General features: G+C 39.3%; 1 protein-coding gene across 4 annotated transcripts in view; it reads right to left on the bottom strand.

Annotated features, from left to right (window-relative positions):
* Positions 1-1,981: 1,981 nt before the first annotated feature.
* nhsl1a (NHS-like 1a) overlaps positions 1,982-22,710 on the bottom strand; it is a 56,779-nt gene continuing 36,050 nt past the window's right edge. For 3 of the 4 annotated variants that reach the window (XM_026933959.3, XM_026933960.3, XM_026933962.3), the window contains exons 2-8: positions 17,273-17,425; positions 14,483-14,613; positions 9,959-10,151; positions 9,620-9,751; positions 5,731-8,985; positions 5,038-5,164; positions 1,982-4,554 (exon numbers count right to left, since the gene is read on the bottom strand). In XM_026933959.3, coding sequence (XP_026789760.3) covers positions 3,960-4,554; positions 5,038-5,164; positions 5,731-8,985; positions 9,620-9,751; positions 9,959-10,151; positions 14,483-14,613; positions 17,273-17,425 — 4,586 coding nt within the window. In that variant the 3' untranslated portion in view covers positions 1,982-3,959. Of the gene's footprint in view, positions 4,555-5,037; positions 5,165-5,730; positions 8,986-9,619; positions 9,752-9,958; positions 10,152-14,482; positions 14,614-17,272; positions 17,426-19,665; positions 21,133-22,710 lie in introns of those variants that run through there. The other variant, XM_026933961.3, reaches the window with a different exon arrangement.

Here is a 22,710-nt window from a genome sequence, read left to right as displayed (position 1 = left end):
TACCATGCCTTCCTATTTTTAATTTGACCTTTTTGGTTTGCATGAATCGTACTGAAGACTGAAACCCTATTTTTGCATTATTATTTTACATTAGTTAGCTCACGTAAAGACCACAAAGGACATGTATCTAAGTGATGCTATTTTAGGGAATCCTGACTACTGCATTCGTACATTTTTAAGCTAGCCTACAAGACAGCTCCAGTAGGTACCAAGAGACAGCCAAGCAGCCAGGACACCAAGGGTAAATCTGAAGGAGCTGGAGAGATCCATACAGTAGCTAAGATGGGAGAAGATGTGTCTACAAAGCTGGTCTTCATGGAAGAGTGGTGAGCCATATGAAATCCCATTTGGAGTTGGTGGAGACCCAACACTGCCCAACACCCTGAGTACACCATCCCCCAGTGAAGCATGTGTCTCTGACTAATGCCCTTATAACCTGGTCACTGACTTCTGATGGACGATCTCCTTTAGGCAGAGTTGTGGTTGTGCCATATTCTTTGCATATTTTAATTAATGGTGTTATAGGGAATATTAAAATTTTGGGTTTTTACATGACCAAACATTGATTGATACTTTTCCTGAATGTTGTCCCCATCTTCTTGGTCTTTTTGATGCTGTTTGTTGTATGTTCTCTAACAAACTCCATTCAGCTAATTATGTGATTTCTGATGGCAACTGGATGCACCACAACTAATTTAGGGGTTTCACAGCAATTGTGTGAATACTTATGTAATCACAAATTTTGCATTTTTATATGTTAATAATTTTTTAAACTATATCGATTTGCCCCCCATTTCAATATTATGGGTTGATTTGTGTAGATTCAAAGGGTTGCAAGATGCAAGGCATTGTATGACTTGCTACACCCAGTGATGTAATATGGCATCACTGTATTTTGAGACACAATATTATCAAATGTCAGTAATTAATTTAAACGTCAGTATCAATTTATGAATAACCAACATCTAACATTACAGTAAAACCCCCAAACTGCAAACTTGCCTATGGTATGATTTTGGGGTCTTTGAGAAAAATACCTGGACATCAAAATTCTTTTTCTGAATCTACCATGCTATCTTGAATATGTCCTGAAATACACTATGTAGCCAAAAGTATGTGGACACCTGAGCATAATATGTGGGTCTTCCTCAAACTGTTGCCACACCATTGTGTGGGATATCTCTGTACGCTATAGCATTAAGATTTCACTTCACTGGAACTAAGGGGCCCAAACATGTCAATGCCCCATGCACAAAGTTAGGTCCATAAAGACATGGTTTACCAAGGTTAGTGTGGAAGAGCTCGAGTTGCCTGCACGGAGCCCTGACCTCAACCCCACTGAACTCCTTTAGGATGAACTGACTTCGTGCCAGGCCTCCTTACCCAACATGAGTGCCTGACCTCATTAAAGCTTTTGTGACTAAATGGGTACGAATCCCCACAGCCATGCTCCAAAATCTAGTGGAAAGCCTTCACAGAGTGGAGGTTATTATAACTGCAAAGGGGGACTGAATCCGGAATGGGATGTTCAACAAGCACATACATATGGGTGTAATGGTCAGGTGTCCTCATTAGGCTGGAAAGGGTTAAATAACTGAAATGATATGAGTTTTTTTTCTTGTTTTCTATATTTTGACCAACTGCAGAAGTATTGGAAATGTGTCTTAAAGCTTTCAGACAATGACCCACAATCTGATCTTAAAATACTGTGAAGCCAGTGACTGATAATCCTCAGGTATCTATGCTTATTAATGAACGATTCCTTCATTTAATTGTTTACTTCTGTAATACAAGGAAAGAGAATCTATTCAATCATGTCTCTTTATCTCTACCTAACTGGTTGGTCTTTAATCAAATCTACCTGTATATTACTACAAAATGCATTTAGAGTTTAATATATTTTAACATCTTGATGTACAGTATATCTCAGTTTCATATGCAGTTTGAGGCCACTGCTATACAAGGAAAACATCACAGGAAAATTGGTCAACAAACTTTATTGCAGTGAAAAGACTTAGTCATAGCTTTCACGCCAACACTTTTAATTTCTCTACTCTCAGACTATTGCAGTTATGGTAAACTGAGTCCTTGAACTAGAACAAATAGAATATACAAGGCTCTAATGTGAAAGCCCTGAAGTGCAAAATAAATAAACAATGCAATGCAACTGCATCAAATAAAAAAAAAAATCACAGTGGCAAATCCTAGGAAAAAACAGCAAGTCAGTCCTCAAATCAGAAAAGCTAACTGAAGATTAGTATCAGTGTAAAAGATTTGGGCATTTCTGTCTATGCACTTACTATGTTGGTGCTTATTTTCTTCAAGCGCTTTCCTAAGATGGTGGCACAGTGGGTTACTGTCATTTTACTGTCTGTGTGGGGTTTCACTTGTTCTCCCACTGACTGTGTTTCCTCTAGGATTTTTAGTTTGCTCCTAGCTCCTAAAAAAACATGCCCTAGGTGTGTATGTGACCAGAATAAAGGAGATATTGAAGATGAATACATGACAGCCATATGATCTAATATTAGATCTGCTGTCATCAATAAGCGCATCCATCAGAAGGTGCCCAAATAATTTACTCCTATATTTGATCACTCAGACTGATGCACACAAGTGTGTGAGTAAGCTGTACTTTTTATTTTCCTGTCTTTTTTGGTTTGAGAACTCTTGAATTGGGTTTCCAGAATTGCTGCTGTTGTTTCCTGGTTTACTATCGTGTCTTTAGATTTGCTTTTGTGGTTTTGGATATGCTTTTAGTGTCTTTAGATTTGCTTTTGTGGTTTTGGATATGCTTTTCAGATTTGCTATTGTGTGTGGTTTTTTTTTTTTTTGCACTTATGTTCTTGGATTTGCTGTTGGGTCTTTCAGTTTGTTGTGTTTTTGCATTCCATATTGTTTTTGGAATTGTCTTTGTTATTGCTTTTGCATTTGCATTCTTTGTGATCTTCTTGTGGTTTTTGTTCATTTGTTTTGCACTTCAAGGTCTCCGTACTACACAGTGCCTTAGAAGCAACATTAATACAAAAGTGTAGAAATTTTTCACTGAGGGCCAGTACTAGCAATATATTTGTTTTAACCTAATAAGTCTTAGTATGCACCATTTATGATATTGAGCTTTTAGCACCTGTATTCTTTTTATACCGGTAAAGTACAGAAGATTAGAGTGCTTAGTGATGTTATAGCTTTCATTTTTTGGTTAAAAAAAAGATATTAAAGCATTTGTTGAATATGTGCCCATTCACAATAGAAATTAGCATTTGAAATGTAGTGCAAATCTACATTGTTGAATTCAGTCTTTCTAAATACCTCCAAAAACTATTTTATCTGATCGTGCATATAAACATCTCCATATACATTCCTCAACAACTTTACTCTAACAGTTCATTCATGTTCACAACATTCGTGTTCTCATGTTAACTTATCCCCTCCCAAACGCATCATTTCACTTCTGACCCAAACCTCTTTAACTTGTAGTTTGTGCTGGTTGGATGTGCTGTTATTTCTAGCACATTCTATCTAGCACATCTAGCACATGCTTGATTGGGTCAAGATATATCCACTAACCAACAACAAGCCATGTAAAAAAACCTCTCTCATTTCAGCTAAATTCTTCCTTCTTATCATGCCAAAAGGAAACTTACATTTATCCTTTCATTTCCTAACCTGCAAAAAGAGAAGACAGATGGACAGATGGAAAAAAAAGGGTAATCTTCAAGAAATATTTTGTGAGGCAGTGAAATTTCATGTGAAATTTAAAAGACTTCTTAGGGAGAAGAATGAAAATAAAGTGGTAGAATCCACTTCCCCTTTCCCATATCTCTCTTTGGCTACAGTGGGCCAGTACAAGCTTGTGCAGCGAGCAAGAATTTAGTGCTCTGTATTCGAGTGGGTGAACAACCATTTTTCTTTGGCTGTTAGTTGGTGAAAAGAATCTCCAGATTGGTTAGAACAGTTTTGGTCTAAGTGCTGCCCTGAGCGCACACTGTGCCACTGGAAGACAGTGACACAGAGAAAGGAATGTTGCAGCAGTCTATTGACTCAGTCAGTTCCCCTTCCCTCTCGCATATCACAGTCATGGGCCCACTAGGGATGCGACTGCGGCAATTATACCTGCTGCTAGCAGCACAAGGTGGAGTACTGGAGCGCCCATATTTGGAGTGTGTTATTGAGGGCGAAAGACGAGGCAAGGCGCCCTCTGTACGTGCCCACTCCTCGGATGCTCTCCTGCTTCTCCCTGGGGAGGTGCACTGAGCTGAAAAGGGAGATGAGGCCTCTGCATTGGATCTCTGTAGCCGAGGGTCAGTGCATTTTAACATCTCTGTAGCAGACATTCGGAAACCAGGCTCTGAGCGGCTGCCCTTCTTCAGGAGCAGTGCTTTGAAGCTGTCATTGCTGGTGGTGGAATGGCGCAGCCTACGCTGGATGTAGCTGCTCTGACGGGGCATCCAAGTCAGGCTGGGGCTGGAACTTGTGGGTGTGATGGGCGGCGAGGTAATGAAACCACGGGACCGTTCTTCCTCAGACTCGCAACGCCCCAGAACCTTCCTCTTTGACCTGTGGGATGATAAAGGATTGCAGCTTAACAGATTGTTATGATGGTGTCCCTTTATGAAACCAACAACATAACTACCTGAAGAGCCCTTGAGTAATCAAGGTATTTAATCATGTTTTTACCTATTAAAACTACATCATAAACATGCACATCTTTAGATCCTGGGGAGATTATAGAGGAGAAGAGCACAATGAATTTATTATTCCCAGGAACTACTGCTTTTTTTTTTTTTTTTTTTTACAGGATAGTCCTTGTTGCAGAAGCAAAAGTCCAGGGGTGGAGCCAGGACTTTTGGTTCTGCACTGAGGGGTACTTGAGATTTATAGGTATAATCCACAGCCCTAACCAGACAACACAGGGAAACCACCAGTCAGTAACAGTTATTTGCCAATCTACTTAATTTCAAAACCCAATAAATGCATGACCTAATGCTGTATCCAAATAATTTTTATCTTAAAAAAGAGACAATATAAGACTTAGGATACCTGTGGATGGCTGCAAATAGGTCATCAGTAGTACGTGGACGTGCAGGCGTCAACATTTCCTCAATATCGTCTCCGGTACTGCTGAAAGTTGGAGAGGAGCTATCTGTTCCAGAGTCAAACACAGCATCTGGGACATACAACACCAAACATATGTATCCTGGTTATGTTTCTTTTACAGTGAAATAATACCAATATGCCAACACTAAAGCTGAGGCTAAATCTGAGTGAAATGCAGGATGGTCTAAAAAAATGCAAGACTACAGTACCACAAACATTTCTAGCTCTTATGACTATTCACATTCTACTGGTACTGCTGCTGCTTCAGAGTATCTTCACTTTGCCAAGATGTACAACGATTACAAATGTTACACCTTAAAGCTGTATCTATTAACCCATGTGGTTCTTCCCACTTCCATCCTTCCTAGTAATGTAGCCAAAAAGGGTTACTGATAACATATGTATTAGGAATAATTAATTCTTTCAGTTGGATATCACATGAAGAGACATCGGGAAATGGTGGAGGATGAAGGGAGTGACGAGCATAATATAGTGAATAAAAGTAGACAGCTAGTGGGTTTTGGGGTAACTGGGGTAACTTCTGTTCTATGCCATTATAAAGAGAAGCTGTTGTCAGTTAGGATCAGACCACTGAAACGCAATAGAATTTTACATGAACCCATTTAAAAATCTTACCATTTTCATCATTTTCTTCCTCTTTGAAGATGACTGATCCTGAGCTGCTACTTAAACTATCATCTGTAATGCCTCTATCATCACTTAGCACAAGGTCTTTATCACTCAGTCCAAGATCTGTATCACACAATCCAATGTCTTGGTCACTGAGAGTCAGGCCAATAAACTGAGGGTCAGTCAGGCTGTCTGTGGAGATTTCACTGCTGAGCGAGTGTTTTCTTGTACTCACAGGAGTAGAAATTTGAGACTCACTCTCAACCTCAAACTCTAGTTGTAGTGGAATTGCATGCTGATTAACAGCATCTGTCAGAGACGTACTGTTTAGGGTCTCTGGCTCTAAAGACTTTGCAGTAACTTCAAGATGCTCAAGACCATTCGAACAAGGTTGGTGCAAGATGGGTGGCATAATCAGAGAGTGGTTGGACTTTTTAGGTGATATTGGAGACCTCTGATCCTGAAGTGTACCATTAGATGTACATGGAGTAGCTGTGGACTGTAGAATTTTGGAGTAGGCAGGAGTTGTACTTAGAGGTCCAGTGTCACGTGAAAGCTCTAGAATGTTCTCACTAGAATGGGTATTGCTGATTGGTTCAAGTAAAACAGAAGCTGGATTAGAGACCAACATAATACGTGTGGACTCCTTTGATGGAAAATCTGTTGTATCCATACCATTGTGAAGTGGACCGACAGAGTCAGGTGTAAGAACATTTTTGGCAATCTCTGTTTCTACAGGTTTGTCTGTACTAGTTCTGGGCTCCTTGTTATGTTCCTGGTTTTCTGGACCACACACGGTTGTAATGATATCTGTGAAAATATTTTCCAATTTCATAAGCTTTATTGGTCGGAGCTGTACCCTCTGAAGAGCTTGGGCAGTAATTACTGGCCTCTCATGTCTTGCACGTTTGTCAGATTGCCTAGAGTTTAGTTCTTTTCCATTTTTCATTGTATCCAAAGATATAGGAGAATTTGTTAAAATGGTTACTGTTTGAAGACCTGTCTCAGGTAATGGTGGTGTAAGAGGGTGAGTGTGAACACTTGATGAAAGTGGAAGTGGAGGTGGTGGTGGGAGTGGTGGAGGGCTCATATTATTTTCAGTCAGCATCAGAGGAGATGAGACTTCTGATGTAGGAGGAGGAGAGTCAGGAGAAAAGCTTATGGATATTTTACATTCCTCTGGTATTGTGGATGACACTGGGGGAGAACTTTGCTTTTCCTCAAAAGTAGAGCTTATAGCCAGAGGAGATGGTCCTGGTATGACTGGGGATACATTGGATGCAACAAAACTGGGTATAGGGCTAGTTGAACTAGACTGAAGGGTGACTAAACCAGGCAATGTTTTAGGGAGAGGTGGGGGTGTCGAAAGGCTCTTCAAAGAATCTGGTGTGTTTGAGGTCAGAGGTGTAGAGTAAGAGGAAACAGAGGACCTCAATGAGGACTTCCTCTCTGGGACTTTTGGTTTGGGTCTTCCTGCTGGAGATTTGGCTCTCAGAAGTGAAGTTACTGGGGTACCTGCAGTTGGGGTAATGGACTGACTTGAATAACCACTAGATGGTGAAGTCATAAGCTGGATTTTGTCTGGTGAAGCTGCCATCTTGGAATTTATCCCAGTCTTGATGCAGGCAGTTAATGGAATTCCATTACTGTCTGAGCCTCTCGAATTCTCTTTGGTAAGTACAGGCCTCATAATTTGAGAGGATGGCACATGCTCAGAGCATGAGTGGGGAAAATCCATGTGAAAATCCCATGACTCAGTGTATTCTGAGTGCTGACTGCTGCTGTCACTGTGTGTGGGTGTGGTTGGACACACGGCAGCTGGTGCTGACATTCCACTGCTTGCTACACTAACTGAGCTCTGGCTTCTGGGACCCAGTACCCAAATGTCCTCTAATCCACTGAAGGGTATCTGGCCAGAGAATGAGGCACTATGACTTTTCAGGGATTCATGGAGACTGGAGATCAGTTGTTCATTAAGGAGCTTTTCATTGTGGTATGGTTTTCGCTGTGGCTTGCGTTGCAACGAGTCAGTCCTTTTGGGAGGGAGTGGAGGCTTTTTTGCTTTCCGCAGGGAAATGCTGCGGGTTAGAGAATGATTACTGTGCAGACTTGCACGGTCATCATGACTGTGATGCTCCCTGCACTCATACAAATTGTGTCTTGTATTACCTGCTTTGTTGATGCAATCATGACTGTATGATTTACCATCTGGTGCCAAATGCATAGAGGTATAGCATTCCTCAGTATCAATAGAAACCAATGAGCTGGTGTCTGTCTTTTTGGGTAAATATTCCAGACTATTACAAACATTACTGATAGGGGAGGAACAGCTTGAGTTATGCTGGTCCACTGGCGCAGGTTTATACATCCAGTGGTCTGTGGTCATTGTGCTGCAGCTATGAATGCTGCTCTCTGACATGTCAGAGTCTTCACAGACACCAGTGGGACTGTAGTTCCTTCCATCAAGAGTACTACATTGAGACTCAGTCTCTGTAGCCAAGTGGAGAGAGGCTGGAGACTGGCAGCACGAGGAGCTAGCAGAACAAGAGGTACCACTACTGCTTAAAGGGTGGTCTGAGGGACAAGATGACATAGGATGTAGTGGGGTCTCTTCCGTGTCAAAGCTTTGTGATGAGTGGAGAGAACTAAGGTTTCTGGTATTCTGCAAAACAATACCAGCATTCAAGGAGGATGTGCTACTATTGTGATTGGAAACGATGTAGCCTGAAGTTGCATTATGACATTCATTCTGAAAACCATGGGATTCATCAGACCTGGAATTGATTGATGTATTTCTTCTTAAATCAGACATGTGCTGTGAGTCTTGACTGGCATGTTGCATGGTAACCTGGTAGGGTAAGGAGCTTGTGGAGCCAGAGACTGTTGAGTATGAAGAACTACTGCAATTGGCCTCAAGCTTTTGAAGACAAATTCGAGCACCCTGACGAGGCAGACTATGAAAGCCTTGGTCACAGGCATTCAGTTGACGAGTACAGATAGCACCATTGCAGTCACTTGTGTTGGAGATGCTACCAGAAGATGAGAGAGAGATGTTTGCCATTTGAGTAGTAATTCCATGGCCTTTCTGTGAACGGATTCTACGCATTGAGGGGGGTATAATCTTTATGTTATCTGTCTGGCAGCCAGAGTCACGGGTGACTAAATACTTGAGGGAAGAGTTAATGCTCCCTACATGGCCAAGGGTGGTGTATTGACCTGTCGTGTAGATCGACTGAGTACTGATGCCAGTTTGTTCGTTTGCTGTAAGGAGAGTAGTAAAGACATGTCAGGTTAGTCTGTGTCATGGAAAGTCTTTACTGTTTTTACTACAATTCAGTAAAATAAACAGAAGCTAGGTTTAAATACGCAGTTTAACATGTGGTAATAAATAGTCCTACATGGTCCCCTAGATCTAATGAAGGATTTCACACTTGTCTGCTATTTTTCTGTATGTATGACTGATGTTATATCCAAGTATTATTAAGGTTCCATCTTAAAACAGAACACTACACAGAATAAATAAGCTCACAATGTTCTAACAACAAATTCTGCTTAACTATGAATATTTTATGTGTAAAATCAACACTGGAATGCACAGAGCAAAGACTGTTATTAAATTAAAAGATATAGACAATGACTTCTAATAAACAAAATTTCAGACACTGCGAATAATTTCTTTAATTTCTTTACATTTAAAATACATTTTTATGGATAGATGCAAATGTACCAGATTTACAGGACATCAAATACATTAACATTTAATGTTAATGCTTTTTAGGTTTACCTCCAGTTGTTTATGGCTTGTTAATCTCAGGAAAGATAACTGCTTACTGCATGGATGTCAACAGAATTAAAATAAAAACAAACATCAGAAGAATTTAACAGATTGTCAAACCTAATTCTCTTTTGATGTTGTCTGGAACCCCTGTTATTGTCTTCCTTCGTTTCACCCTCTTTGACCTCCGTATTATAGTGTCAGTGTTAATTATGGTACGACGAAAACTCGCCTGCCGGTCAAAGTTCTCTCCTGTTATAAGGTGGCGAAAAGCAAGCAAGTTAAAGCAAGTTATACTTGATGCTTTCTTTTTACAGTTACTTTACCCAAAGCCATGTAGATTAATCCAAGATAAAAAAAATATATATAGAAGTATAGAATAGAATGTAGTATAGAATGAATGCAAACTCCAATTACTGGCAAAATTGGTTTCAAGAATATTGCACTGAAATACTGTACCTGTGATGTTGATGGGGACAATGTCAGTGGTCACAGACTGTGCTTGCTGCCTCATCTTCTCCTCCGGCGTTGGTAAGGGCAGACATTTACTCCAGCTGTTATGGTTGTTTATATCATTGATGTTATCCAGCAGAGGGGTCTGTGGCCTGAAGGAGTACACCAGCTTCTCTTCTTCAGCTGGCGTCTCTGATGACTGAACACAACACATACACTCATACTTGCGGTTCATACAACTCAGTGTCTGGTGACTGAGTCTGGGTCCAGAAAAGGAAATTGAATTATACTTGGTCATTTTCCAGATTTGCTAAATTGAAAGGCTAAAAAAAGGAGAAAAGGAACCCTAGCCACCTCTTGAACTCTTTTTGTGCAGGAGACTAAATTGTGAATGAAATATTTCTCAGTGCAGAAAGCTCTGGCATAGGCCTCTAAATTATTCATGCTAATTTGAGCTCAATGTTACAATGGCTGCTTCACACTGAGCACACACTGGTTGTAATGGAACAAAATTAACCAATCAAAATATAAACCTTCTATTAATACACTGACCTTGTATGTTTCTAAATTCACTTAGGTTAGATTCTTCCAGAAATATAATACAGTCAGCTCCAGACTTATTGGCACCCTTGGTAAAGATGGGTTAAAAAAAGTTCTGAAAAATGTCTTTTGGTTAATTAGCTTAATCGTACACTGAAAATATGAGAAATCTAACCATCTAACCTTTAATTAAAATATAAAATACACTATTATACTTTTATATTATTTATATATATATATATATATATATATATATATATATATATATATATATATATATATATATATAAAATTGATAGTTTTTTCTGTTTATTATATATATATATATACACTATATTACCAAAAGTATTCGGTCACCCATCCAAATGATCAGAATCAGGTGTCCTAATCACTTGGCCTGGCCACAGGTGTATAAAATCAAGCACTTAGGCATGCAGACTGTTTTTACAAACATTTGTGAAAGAATGGGCCGCTCTCAGGAGCTCAGTGAATTCCAGCGTGGAACTGTCATAGGATGCCACCTGTGCAACAAATCCAGTTGTGAAATTTCCTCGCTCCTAAATATTCCACAGTCAACTGTCAGCTTTATCATAACAAAATGGAAGAGTTTGGGAACAACAGCAACTCAGCCACGAAGTGGTAGGCCACGTAAACTGACGGAGAGGGGTCAGCGGATGCTGAAGCGCATAGTGCAAAGAGGTCGTCGACTTTCTTCACAGTCAATTGCTACAGAGCTCCAAACTTCATGTGACCTTCAGATTAGCCCAAGTACAGTACGCAGAGAGCTTCATGGAATGGGTTTCCATGGCCGAGCAGCTGCATCCAAGCCACACAACACCAAGTGCAATGCAAAGCGTCGGATGCAGTGGTGTAAAGCACGCCGAGCAGTGGAGACGCGTTCTCTGGAGTGATGAATCACGCTTTTCCATCTGGCAATCTGATGGACGAGTCTGGGTTTGGAGGTTGCCAGGAGAACGGTACATTTCGGACTGCATTGTGCCGAGTGTGAAATTTGGTGGAGGAGGAATTATGGTGTGGGGTTGTTTTTCAGGAGTTGGGCTTGGCCCCTTAGTTCCAGTGAAAGGAACTTTGAATGCTTCAGGATACCAAAACATTTTGGACAATTCCATGCTCCCAACCTTGTGGGAACAGTTTGGAGCGGGCCCCTTCCTCTTCCAACATGGCTGTGCACCAGTGCACAAAGCAAGGTCCATAAAGACATGGATGACAGAGTCTGGTGTGGATGAACTTGACTGGCCTGCACAGAGTCCTGACCTGAACCCGATAGAACACCTTTGGGATGAATTAGAGCGGAGACTGAGAGCCAGGCCTTCTCGACCAACATCAGTGTGTGACCTCACCAATGCGCTTTTGGAAGAATGGTCAAAAATTCCTATAAACACACTCCTCAACCTTGTGGACAGCCTTCCCAGAAGAGTTGAAGCTGTAATAGCTGCAAAAGGTGGACCGACATCATATTGAACCCTATGGGTTAGGAATGGGATGGCACTTAAGTTCGTATGTGAGTCAAGGCAGGTGACCGAATACTTTTGGTAATATAGTGTATATATATATATATATATATATATATATATATATATATATATATATATATATATATATATATAAATAATATATAATAGACAGAAAAAACTATCAATTTTTTTAAACAAAATCCGAGACACTCCTCAATAAAGAATCTCTCCACATCCTCCCAGCTCCTCAGTCCTCTCTGGCAGACACTCCTCTTTAGCTTACATCACTGCTGTTCAATGGGTTTTAAGTCAGGGGACTGGGAATCTCAGGTCAAAATCTTGATTCTGTGGTCACTGTACCACTGGATCATTGTCCAACTGGAAGTTCCAACCATGACCCAGTTGTAGCTTCTGGGCAGAGGCAGACAGATTCTTATTTGAAATCACTATTGAGTACATGATGCCATGTATCCTAACAAGGTTCCCAGAGCCTTTGGAGGAAAAACAGCTCCACATCATCACAGATCCTCCCACCTTACTTATGTTCTCTTTTATATAACTATCCTTCTTTTACGCTAAACCACCTTCAGTGTTTGTTTTCAAAAACCTCTGTTTTTGCCTGACCATAGAAACCAGTTCCAGTCAAAGTTCCAAAAGTGTCTTGATAACTCCAGGTGCTTACATTTGTGTTTAGATGAAAGAAAAGGCTTTCTTCTGGCAGTCTTTCCAAACAGTTTGTTGGAATGGAAGTGGTGTCTATCCACTGATTTGGAGAATTGGTGACCCCAAAATGCTACCATCTTCTACAAATTCTACAAAAAAACTCTAACCATCCTCCTCACAGTGCATGAGTGCAGATAGCCAATGTCTGTTTTATGAAAGTCAACACACGTTTGTCCCATTTCATTTTTGTAGTCTCCAATCTCTCTCATGTTGATGAATGACTAAGGAGATTTGGCCTCTGTATTACCACATATTTACATATTTATACCCCACATATTTGTACCCCAGTGAAACAGGAAGTTATGGATGACCGCTTAAGAGTTCCGAAACCCTCTAGCATAAAAATGGGAACATTCTTCAGTTATATTTTGTTCCTAAGAATTTCTATGGATGTCAATAATTGTGACATGTGATTTTGATAGGGGTATTTTACTTTCTTAGAATAAATGTACTTCAATTAAAGTTAGATTTCATACATATTTTGAGTGCGGGATTAAGATAATAAGATAACCACAGAGATATTCTTCATAAACATTTTACCTATCTTTAACAAGGGTGTCAATAATTCTAGAGATGACTGTAAACAATAAATGGACAATATAGTGTTTGAATTGGCATAGCAGTATACAGTCACATAGTGATGTTCAGGCCATTCAGAGAATATTCATAATATACACAATGTAACACTAATAATGTAACATATGATTTTCTTTTAAGGCAAAAGTTTAAATCTACTGAATTATTTCTACACAAGTATTGGATGATACACTAGTGCAAGCAGCTAGAAGGTTTTTTTAGGCTGAGGATCTAGCCTTTCTCAGACATGAACACAGTGCTACCAGAACCTAGTGCCAACAACAACTGTACCTTTTTTCTGCATGGTTTCAAGTGACAGCAGAAAGAGAGGCAAGACTCTGGCAAGCAGCCTAGTATTCTAGACCGCTTGATGAGGGGGAAAAAAAACTGATGTGACAAACGTAAAAAAAACAAAACAAAGCAAAAAACTAATATATACATAAAAATAAAATATGGATTAAAATCTCAACTATTGAACAGACTTTATAAGTATACTTTATACTAAGGTTTACATTCACTAATATGGTCCAATAGCAAAGTTCCACTAGAGGGCAGTACAAAATAATGTTTTACACAAAGGGTTCAAGTTTCGAAGAATGGTAGAAAAACATTTCCATCAAGTGCATATGACTGTAATTCGTGTACATATAAGTAGATTGATTGTCAGATGTATTCAATACAGACTGAAAAGATTAAAACTGGGAATATCCACTACAGGCCAAAAATATGAAAGCAAGTGAGTTGTTTTAAAACTGAGTCAACAACCACGTTGCCAACAACCAATGTTTATTGACATCTACGGTAACATCAGGAGGCTTTTTTTCCCCAAAATATTCTATCTGTTTTACATTAACCAGTTTTTAACTAGTTACAAATGTCTAATTTAACACATTTAATACAAGTATTTACACTGCCTCTGAATGCAATAAAACTACACATTTTGGAGTATTGGTCTGTCATGTACATGGAGAGAGTGAGTTAGTTGTGGTAATTTTTTACAAAATTAGTGTTGTGTCAAAGGTTTTGGCCCCTATGAACCATGAGATTAATGTCTAGCATAATCCATGTGTTAATCTACTACTGAAAGTAGTAATAAATCAGATCATATGAGCTATTCCTAATGTTTCCTTGTGTAGTGTTGACAAGTAGGCAGTACCACTGTGATGGTACTGTATTTCAAACTCCGAGTGGTTATAAGTGTACTTGAGAAGTTTACCTTTTTTTTCTTCTCCATTTCATCTTGGTCCAGTTGCCTATCACCATCAGATAGGAGGGGTGAGGAGAATGTTGGGCCTTGAGAGTAGTACTGGGAACTACGAAAGCCATCTTTCCTCAGCTTGTCGCATTCTGAGGGGAAAGTAGCACATTAAGCTGTTGTCAGACTGCAAAAAAGGAGAGGGGTGTCCAAAGGCTGTACAATCACAACTATATCAAACATTCCAGATTTCTCGCATTTCATAGCAATAAAATTAAGCCTTGTAACATTCATGGTGGATGCCGAATTCACCTAACAATGCTTTATGCTGAAATGAATGAATGAAATGAGAAGGTTAAAGCGGACCAAAGTAATGTTCCCCTGAGTCAACAATATAATTTGTACACTGTAATTTTAGTTCAAATGGAAAAGATGTTACTAAAGGCCAAGGTAATTTGAGTCACTGTTAATAAAATCTGTTTTAGAAAGTTTAAGAAAAGTTCACTGGCCTGTGTTGTGATGTGGGTGAGTAAGGTTTTGTCATCACACACACAGAGAAAGGTTGTATGTGTGAAAGCCTTTAATCACAGAGGTCCTCTGGGGAACACAAGGGTTCACAATAAAAACTGGCACTTCAGCAGGAACATTTTACTTGCTGAAACACAGTACTGCACGCTTCAAATTGTTCCATGATCAAAACAGAATGCTATCATAAAGGTATATACAGCAGTTTTTGGTTTAAAATTTTAAGCTGAATAGGTGAAATATGAATGTTGGGTTATGAATCTACAGATTGGGGTCTACACCTGCACCTCCACCCACTGCCACACTGATTTATTTCAGATGATGATCTCCACTGACTGCTTGTCTAATAAAACCCTAGTAAAGGAACATACTCATTTCTCATATACAATGGGGTCGAAAAGTCTGAGACCACATTGAAAGTTTTTAGAATTTTGAAATATTTAAAACAAAGAAAGTAAATGTTCAATATCTTGAATATTTAATAAAGGTCAGATTTTCCTCATGCCTAATCTCTTCTACTTAAGCATATGTTCAGACAAACCTCCGATGGATTTGGTCTAAAATGGATCATAAGTTTTTGCACAAACTTGTGGAGTCCATGCCAGCTCGAGTGCGCACTGTCATTAAAGCAAAAAGGGGACATACCAGGTACTAAAAACTCTGAAATATATGTAAATATTTCAAAGATTGTACTTTTCACTCAAGTTGTTGTCAGTAATATAATTTGTAATGAAAACTGTTGTATTAAATTAGAAAAGAATGTTGTTGTACCCCACTGTATGTTGTACCCCACTGTATGTTGCAGAACTTTCAGCTTATAACCCTTCATTACAATCAGCTCAAAGAACCCACTTCAGTTACTATCTTATACAATCTTTTTTTATCTAGGACACAGCAGAAATGTTCCGGTGTTCTATTCAGCTATCCTACATATGGATTCTAAAAGCATCTTCAGCCTTGTCCTTGTGAAAAATAATATACTGTTGGAAAACATGAGCTATTAATAGTTCTTTTTGATGTGATAAATATGCAAGACATGTAAATTGGTTTTAGCAGCATTTCTGTAGATCAACTAGTGTGGTACAAAGAAAAATACTACTTTGGCAAGCCTGAACATAACCCAAGTGTGAGCCACATGGCCTACTTTCTGAACACATAGAATTTTGTATTTCATACATAGTCCCTGTAGGAACGAGGCAAATTCTCAAATATATTGAGAAAAAATTCATTACAAAGTAAGTACAAGCAAATGCTTTAAAAAGCTTTTGTTGTGTCCCTTTAACTCCACTTTTTCTCCCAATGAGGTAATGTAATAGTGTATAATTGGACAATTGTATTTGAATACAATTCCTATTGCATGATAGGTCTATTATTCTTTTGCTATTCATATTTTAGGCCCAAACTCTGCTTCCCTCAGCCATTCTCTATGTCATGACAACCACCCATCATCAATATCATCAATATATACTGATCTCGCTATGCATGTGCTGTGCCAGCATTGATGAGCTGGGCCCTGCTATGCCTAGATTCATCATTTGATGCTGTAACAATGTCAATGACACAAACTACAGGATCATCATACACTGTGTATCCCCACAGAACACCTAGAGCTAGCTAACAGTGCTATAATAGCATACAATATATTTCTAATATAATACTAATATAATATAGAGGAATATATAATAAACAAGCAAATAGCACTACATTTACAAAAAGTTTACCTTCTGCTAACATGGCTTAGGTTAAAAAAAGAATAGATTAAGCTGCAGGCTGTGTAACATTTCGAGAGAGAGAGAGAGAGAGAGAGAGAGAGAGAGAGAGAGAAACACGTGTCAAGGTTCTCCTATTAATTCCACAGCAGAAGGGGATTAAATACTGTCCTTATTATAACCTGGTAACTCTGCTAACACACTTACTGTTAGGATGTAACACACACACACATATTTATCTTACTATCCTTGTTAGGACCTTCCATAGAAGTAATTATTTTACCTCTTTTAGTTTAAAAAAAAATCCTCGTATGGACCAGCCAAATGTTCCTACAAGGTCAAAACTGTCAGATTTTACTATCCTTGTGGGGACATTTGGTCTCCACTAAGATACAAACACATGTATATATTGTATACTTGTATATACCACTGTTATACTATATATTTTTTTCTAGCACTGTGTTTTACTTATAACTGCATTTACAACCTCTTGCATCTGGCTGTCTTTTCCTAACATTTCCCTCACTCTCTCAATAGCATACTATTCTCAATCTGTAATTCTCTGTGTATGTCTCACCTCTGAGAACAGTCTTCAGGTTGACCTTGGCCTGGCAGTGCAGCTCCTCCACACAGGGCGGTCTGCTTCCTGGCAAGAATACATTCTCCTGCTGATGCCAGGGTGCTGTGTAATGTACTGACCACTTGCTTTCCTCATCTAAACTGGACACAGCTAGAGGGCAGAAAGAGGAGATAATTCATACAGGTCACTGAATGTAGAGTAAGAGTCAAAGATCAGCATGCAGAAGTTATTCAGTAAAGTCTTTTATTTATGCGAAGCACTGCAAATTGGTCATAATGTATTGGAGTACAGTTTTATTATACAAAACTTGTACTCACATGAAAACAAGAAGATATAATGTCATATAACTATTTGTTTTAAATCGAATCTCCAAATCTCAAAGCCAAAGCTAAGTAAACTGGTCTTGTACGTGAATTACAGCCATTCATCACAAATCCATTTTATTCATTTTCATCCAGATTCTGTGATGAGAATATTCAATATACAGTGTTAAGTGCAAAGACAGGCACAGTTTGGAAACTTCAGTCATGTGTAAGGTCCAAAGCAGTATATATATATAATCCAGTCCAATATGATTCCAATCCAATCAGTCCAATAAAGCATTTCTGGGTCAGTGCATCTGAACACAGTGGCTCTGCATGTCTCTGACTGGTAAAAGCAAACCCAGATTACGCCATTAATTATGCCATAAGCCTCAGGGTAAACAAAACCAAGTCAGACATATTATTATACTCTAAGGGCATGTTGGTGTTTATTGATCCTTCCCCTCATAGTCACACTAGAACAGGTCAGTTCTGGATGACTATAGAAAGCTTTGGGAGGAATGGATTATAAATATTTATTATGGGGGGCACAGTGTCTTAGTGGTTAGCATGTTTGCCTCGCACCTCCGCCCTGTGTGAACGGAGTTTGCATGTTCTTTCCATGCTTCGGGGGTTTCCTCCAGGTACTCTGGTTTCCTCCCCCAGTTCAAAGACATGCGTTGTAGGCTGACTGGCATTTCCAAATTGTCCAGAGTGTGTGTGATTGTGCCCTGCGATGGATTGGCACCCCACCTTGTGCCCCGAGTCCCCTGGGATACGCTTCAGCTTAACCCACGACCTTGTGTATGATAAGCGCTACAGAGGATGGATGGATGGATATTTATTATTAGATGTCACAATCTAAACTAGAGTACCTTTCTCAGCTTCTATGAGGTTTATTAAGAAGTTCATTCAAATAGTGGAGAGTGTGTGTACATTAGTGATGGGGCTGATTTACAGTGCATTGCACAAGTTTTCACTCCCCCTTGAACTTTTTTTGTAGTGTTACAAAATGGAACTTAAATGGATTAAATGGGATTATATACTACGTGTGCAATGAAAGTGTCATATGATCTAACATAAATACAGCTGCCCATGGAAGGCCAAAGAGAACCATTTAATACCTAAAAATCATTGTACACAGTTTGACTTCAACAAATTATGTGACTTCTGATAGCAATTGTTTGTACCAGAATTAATATAGGGGCAAGGGAGTTGAATAATTGTGCCGCCTACACCCTTCAAACACACACACACACACACACAAGCACTTTAGTATGATGCATTGAATATGATGTTCTGACAAAATCCATTTCAAGCTGTAACACTATAAAAATACAAGGGTGGTCAATACTTTTGCAACACACTATTGTTTAACAGAGTGAAACAATATAAGCTGTCAGGTATATTTTTAAATATTTTCATAATTATGCTAAGCTCTTCCATCTCCATAGCCATTGCAAATTGATTCCCCTTCCCCTTCCATTTCGCCATTTACAAACCTATGTACATTTTCATATCTCTAACATCTCATAAAAGCTGTTTCAAGGTGATACAACATCTGGTTCAAGAGCTTGTTCCTTCATTCAAATTAACCAACTGCAGCAAATCCCTAATCAGTTATTAACTAATTAATTTTCCTCCATCTACCCTTTTTCCCTAACAAACAATTTAATTAAAGTCAGGTGCTTACACTAGAGAGAAAACTTGATTAGCCATGCTTGCAGTATAACCGCCTAGCAAACGGAAATTGTTGTCTATACTGGTCACTAAGCAACACTAATGAAAATGCAGTGCTCTCAGTGCGAATGTCCCGCATTCTCACAGTGTCATCTAACATGAGAAACTATACAACAAGACATACTGAAGCATTACCCCAATTACAAACCACACCTGTCACCTTACACTAGTCTTTACAAGCAAGGTCACTCAGAAGCGCATTCATTCTCCTACAGTCACATGCATCTAACCCATATGGCAGCAGTGAAACATCCCACACCCTAAAACACTCAAAGTATAGCTGACCTTGAGCCAATGCTCCAATGATATAAACCTGGCTGTAGAAGGTGTCAGACAAGAGAAGCTTACCCTTCTTCCTGAAGTACTTAATGACAGATTTGAGAGTTGTGCTAATGAACACCATTGTGGAACCTCAAAGCTGGCAACAAGGCTTCTCCTGAGAAACGTGTTTATGATGATGTAAATCTAGCGTTAGTGAGCGTGTGTGTGTGTGTGTGTGTGTGTGTGTGTGTGTATGTGGGAACAGAGGTAAAATTGAGTGCAGGGAGGGAAAGCGTCACAGTGGTACTGCCCACTTTACACACATCGTCTATTCGTTTTATGCTGACTGGAAAAGCAATGTTCAACCTCCCCCTCCCTACTTTCTTCCTCTCTCTCTGTCTCTCTCTCTCCTCTCTCTCTCTCTGCTCTCAGAGTTCTGCCTCTTTTAGACCCACCCTTCCTCTGCTCATGCATTGTGTTTCGTTTCCTTGTGTCTCTTGCCGCAGAGCAGTTCTGAGGCTTGTCCTTCTGCTTTGCTGGATCGAGTATAAGTCCTCTCTCACCTTGTCTTTACTCGAAAGCTGAGCAGGTGTCCTGCAGTGGCAACGATGCCAGTGCGCTATTCATCTCCCACAATCAGCTCCTGTTTCTTTATCTAACACAAGTCTTGTCTCAGCCATTGCATTTCATCTAGTGAGTTAAAGCAAGTGAAAGTAGATGGAATTGGGAAAGAATTCTGTATGATGAGAGGTAATTTTAGGAATCAATTCCTACTCTTGTTTAACGCGGAAGTACTGCAGTGGCTCATTTCCGAAGCAATAACCACCTCTTTCTCTCTTTCACACTCACTCTACTTATCTCTCTCATTTTCTCTCTCATTTGAAGCATGAATGAAGCACTCAACGTTTTCACATGGGGCCGGTCCAGAGCTGTAAGAGTTCAGTGCAGTAATTCACCCATCATTTATATTCTGCACACAAGATCCTGTATGATAACCACAATTAAATTGCAGACTTGGTTTTTTATTTTTACATGTGGCAGAGTCTGAATAGGACATCTGTTCTTTTGTGAAGGGCCACAGATAATGGGGTTTAGACCTGATATTTTAAAACAGGTATAAATACATTACATTGCATAAGTATTACTCTCTTGGACTTAGACCATATTTTGACTGTTCTACCTTTTGTAGCATCAAAACTGATATTTTATGTCACTGAAATACACAGAATAGTCTAGAATGTTTAGGTAGACAAAGAAAAAAACCCTTAATTACGTAAGTATTCACCTCACCTTAGTACATGTTTGAATTTGAATCTGCACCTGGAGTTTTGGTGAATGGCCTCCTGTAGGAGTTGTGGTTGTGTCATATTCTTTCCATTTTTAATAATGGATTTAATGACACTTTGAAGGAAATTGTTTTATAGCCCAACCCTCACTGGTGCTTGACCTTGCTCCAGAACTTTATCCCATTTATTGATTGCTCCATTGACCTCAAGATGCTGTATTTTTTAACAAATTCTGGGGCCTAGAAATAGGAGTTCATTTAGAAATAGGAGTTCTGCAGCAGATCTCACTTAGGGGCTTCACACAGAAAGGGGTGAAGTGTTTGTCCTTCTGTCAAGGCCATCTTATTGTTCATTACTGTAAGGATTTACCTATATGTGGAAATATCTTACAAGATTTATTAAAGCATATGAATCTATGAATAGATAAGGAAATACTTGCCGGCTATGCAGAAGTCTTATTATGATTATTTTAAGATTATTATATTAAGATTTCAAAGTATTTGAAGCAAACCGAATTACATAAATAAAAATATAAAGTAGCAATTTCAAGCAAGAAAAATGATTTCATTTTCAAACGTTGTCGTAAGAAAATTATGATTGTCAAACTTCCTCATAGCCCTAACTTCCACAGTCAGTTCCATAGTTCGTTCACAGTTCACAGAGTAAATTCCTATCACTTGACTCATAGTATCCCAGACTCACACTATGGTCTGTGTCTCTGCCTTGCTGATCCTATTATGTGGGCTAGTTTGATCTGCAAAAGCAGACAGGTTTGTTGAGGCTCCTCTCCTCCTCAGACAACACATTCAATAAAGTGGTACATGAGCAGCTGGGGGCACACAGAACAAGCCTTTAATATCCAGACTACCACATCTGAGGCACCGCCATGACAATGAGGATGTGAAGAAACAGTGGGGTGTTAAGGATGTCTTCATTAATCAAGTCAGCACCAGGGAACTGGAGTCAGATTTTTCTCACCTACACTGATTTATCACCACTACATTCTGCATGTGACTGTTACCAAAAGGCTCCCCAACACTGAGATGCTTGACAACCTTTGCATTGTACTAACTCTAATAATTTGGAGTCACTTATGATGTGACTAAGGAAAATACGCAGAGTGAATGGTAGAGAAATCCACTTGCCTGACCTAATTAAAGGCACTAATTTAAAGAACACAGTCCCGTTGCAAAAGACGTGGCATTGCATGCGAGTTGGGAATCCATGGCTGCGGTACGTTTGTAATGAAAAGATTGATTAGTTGCTTAATTACCCTTTTTTTTTGGCAAAAAGCCTCTGGGTAAGTTGGGTTTCTCAGCTTTCTATTGTGTGTCGTGTTGTAAAAACAGTTGACGGATGACAAATTAAAGGAAAAAACAGCACAGTAAGGAGTTGTGCTACCATGAGCTCCCAGAATAGCTTCAAGGCTTCAAGTTCAAATCACTAAAATGAAATAAAGCATGAAGTTATCAGCAAAATACATAGATAGAGATCATATGTTTAGTAGCACTTCAATATCATTTCACAAACTCTTTTATTAAAGATATGGCTGTAAGCAATAATTGTTACATAGCACCATTTTACACTCATCTGAATGCAGTACTCACTCACTTTCAGTGACCACTTTGTACTGTTCTGGGAATACACCCCAGATGGCACACCAGTCTATCACAGGGCATCACACACACACATTCATCCCAAAGGGCAATTTATCTTAACCAAACTGGCATGTTTGTGGGAGGTGGGACGAAACTGGAGAACCTGGAGGAAATCTTAGTGGACATGGGGAGAAATTCCATACAGACAGTAACTGAAGCTCAGGATTGAACTGTGGCCCAAGAGCTGT

Source organism: Pangasianodon hypophthalmus, chromosome 10, assembly GCF_027358585.1.
Source record: "Pangasianodon hypophthalmus isolate fPanHyp1 chromosome 10, fPanHyp1.pri, whole genome shotgun sequence".
NCBI lineage: Eukaryota > Metazoa > Chordata > Actinopteri > Siluriformes > Pangasiidae > Pangasianodon > Pangasianodon hypophthalmus.
The sequence above is the reverse complement of the archived record's forward strand: the minus strand, read 5'-3'. Positions and strand labels throughout refer to the sequence as shown.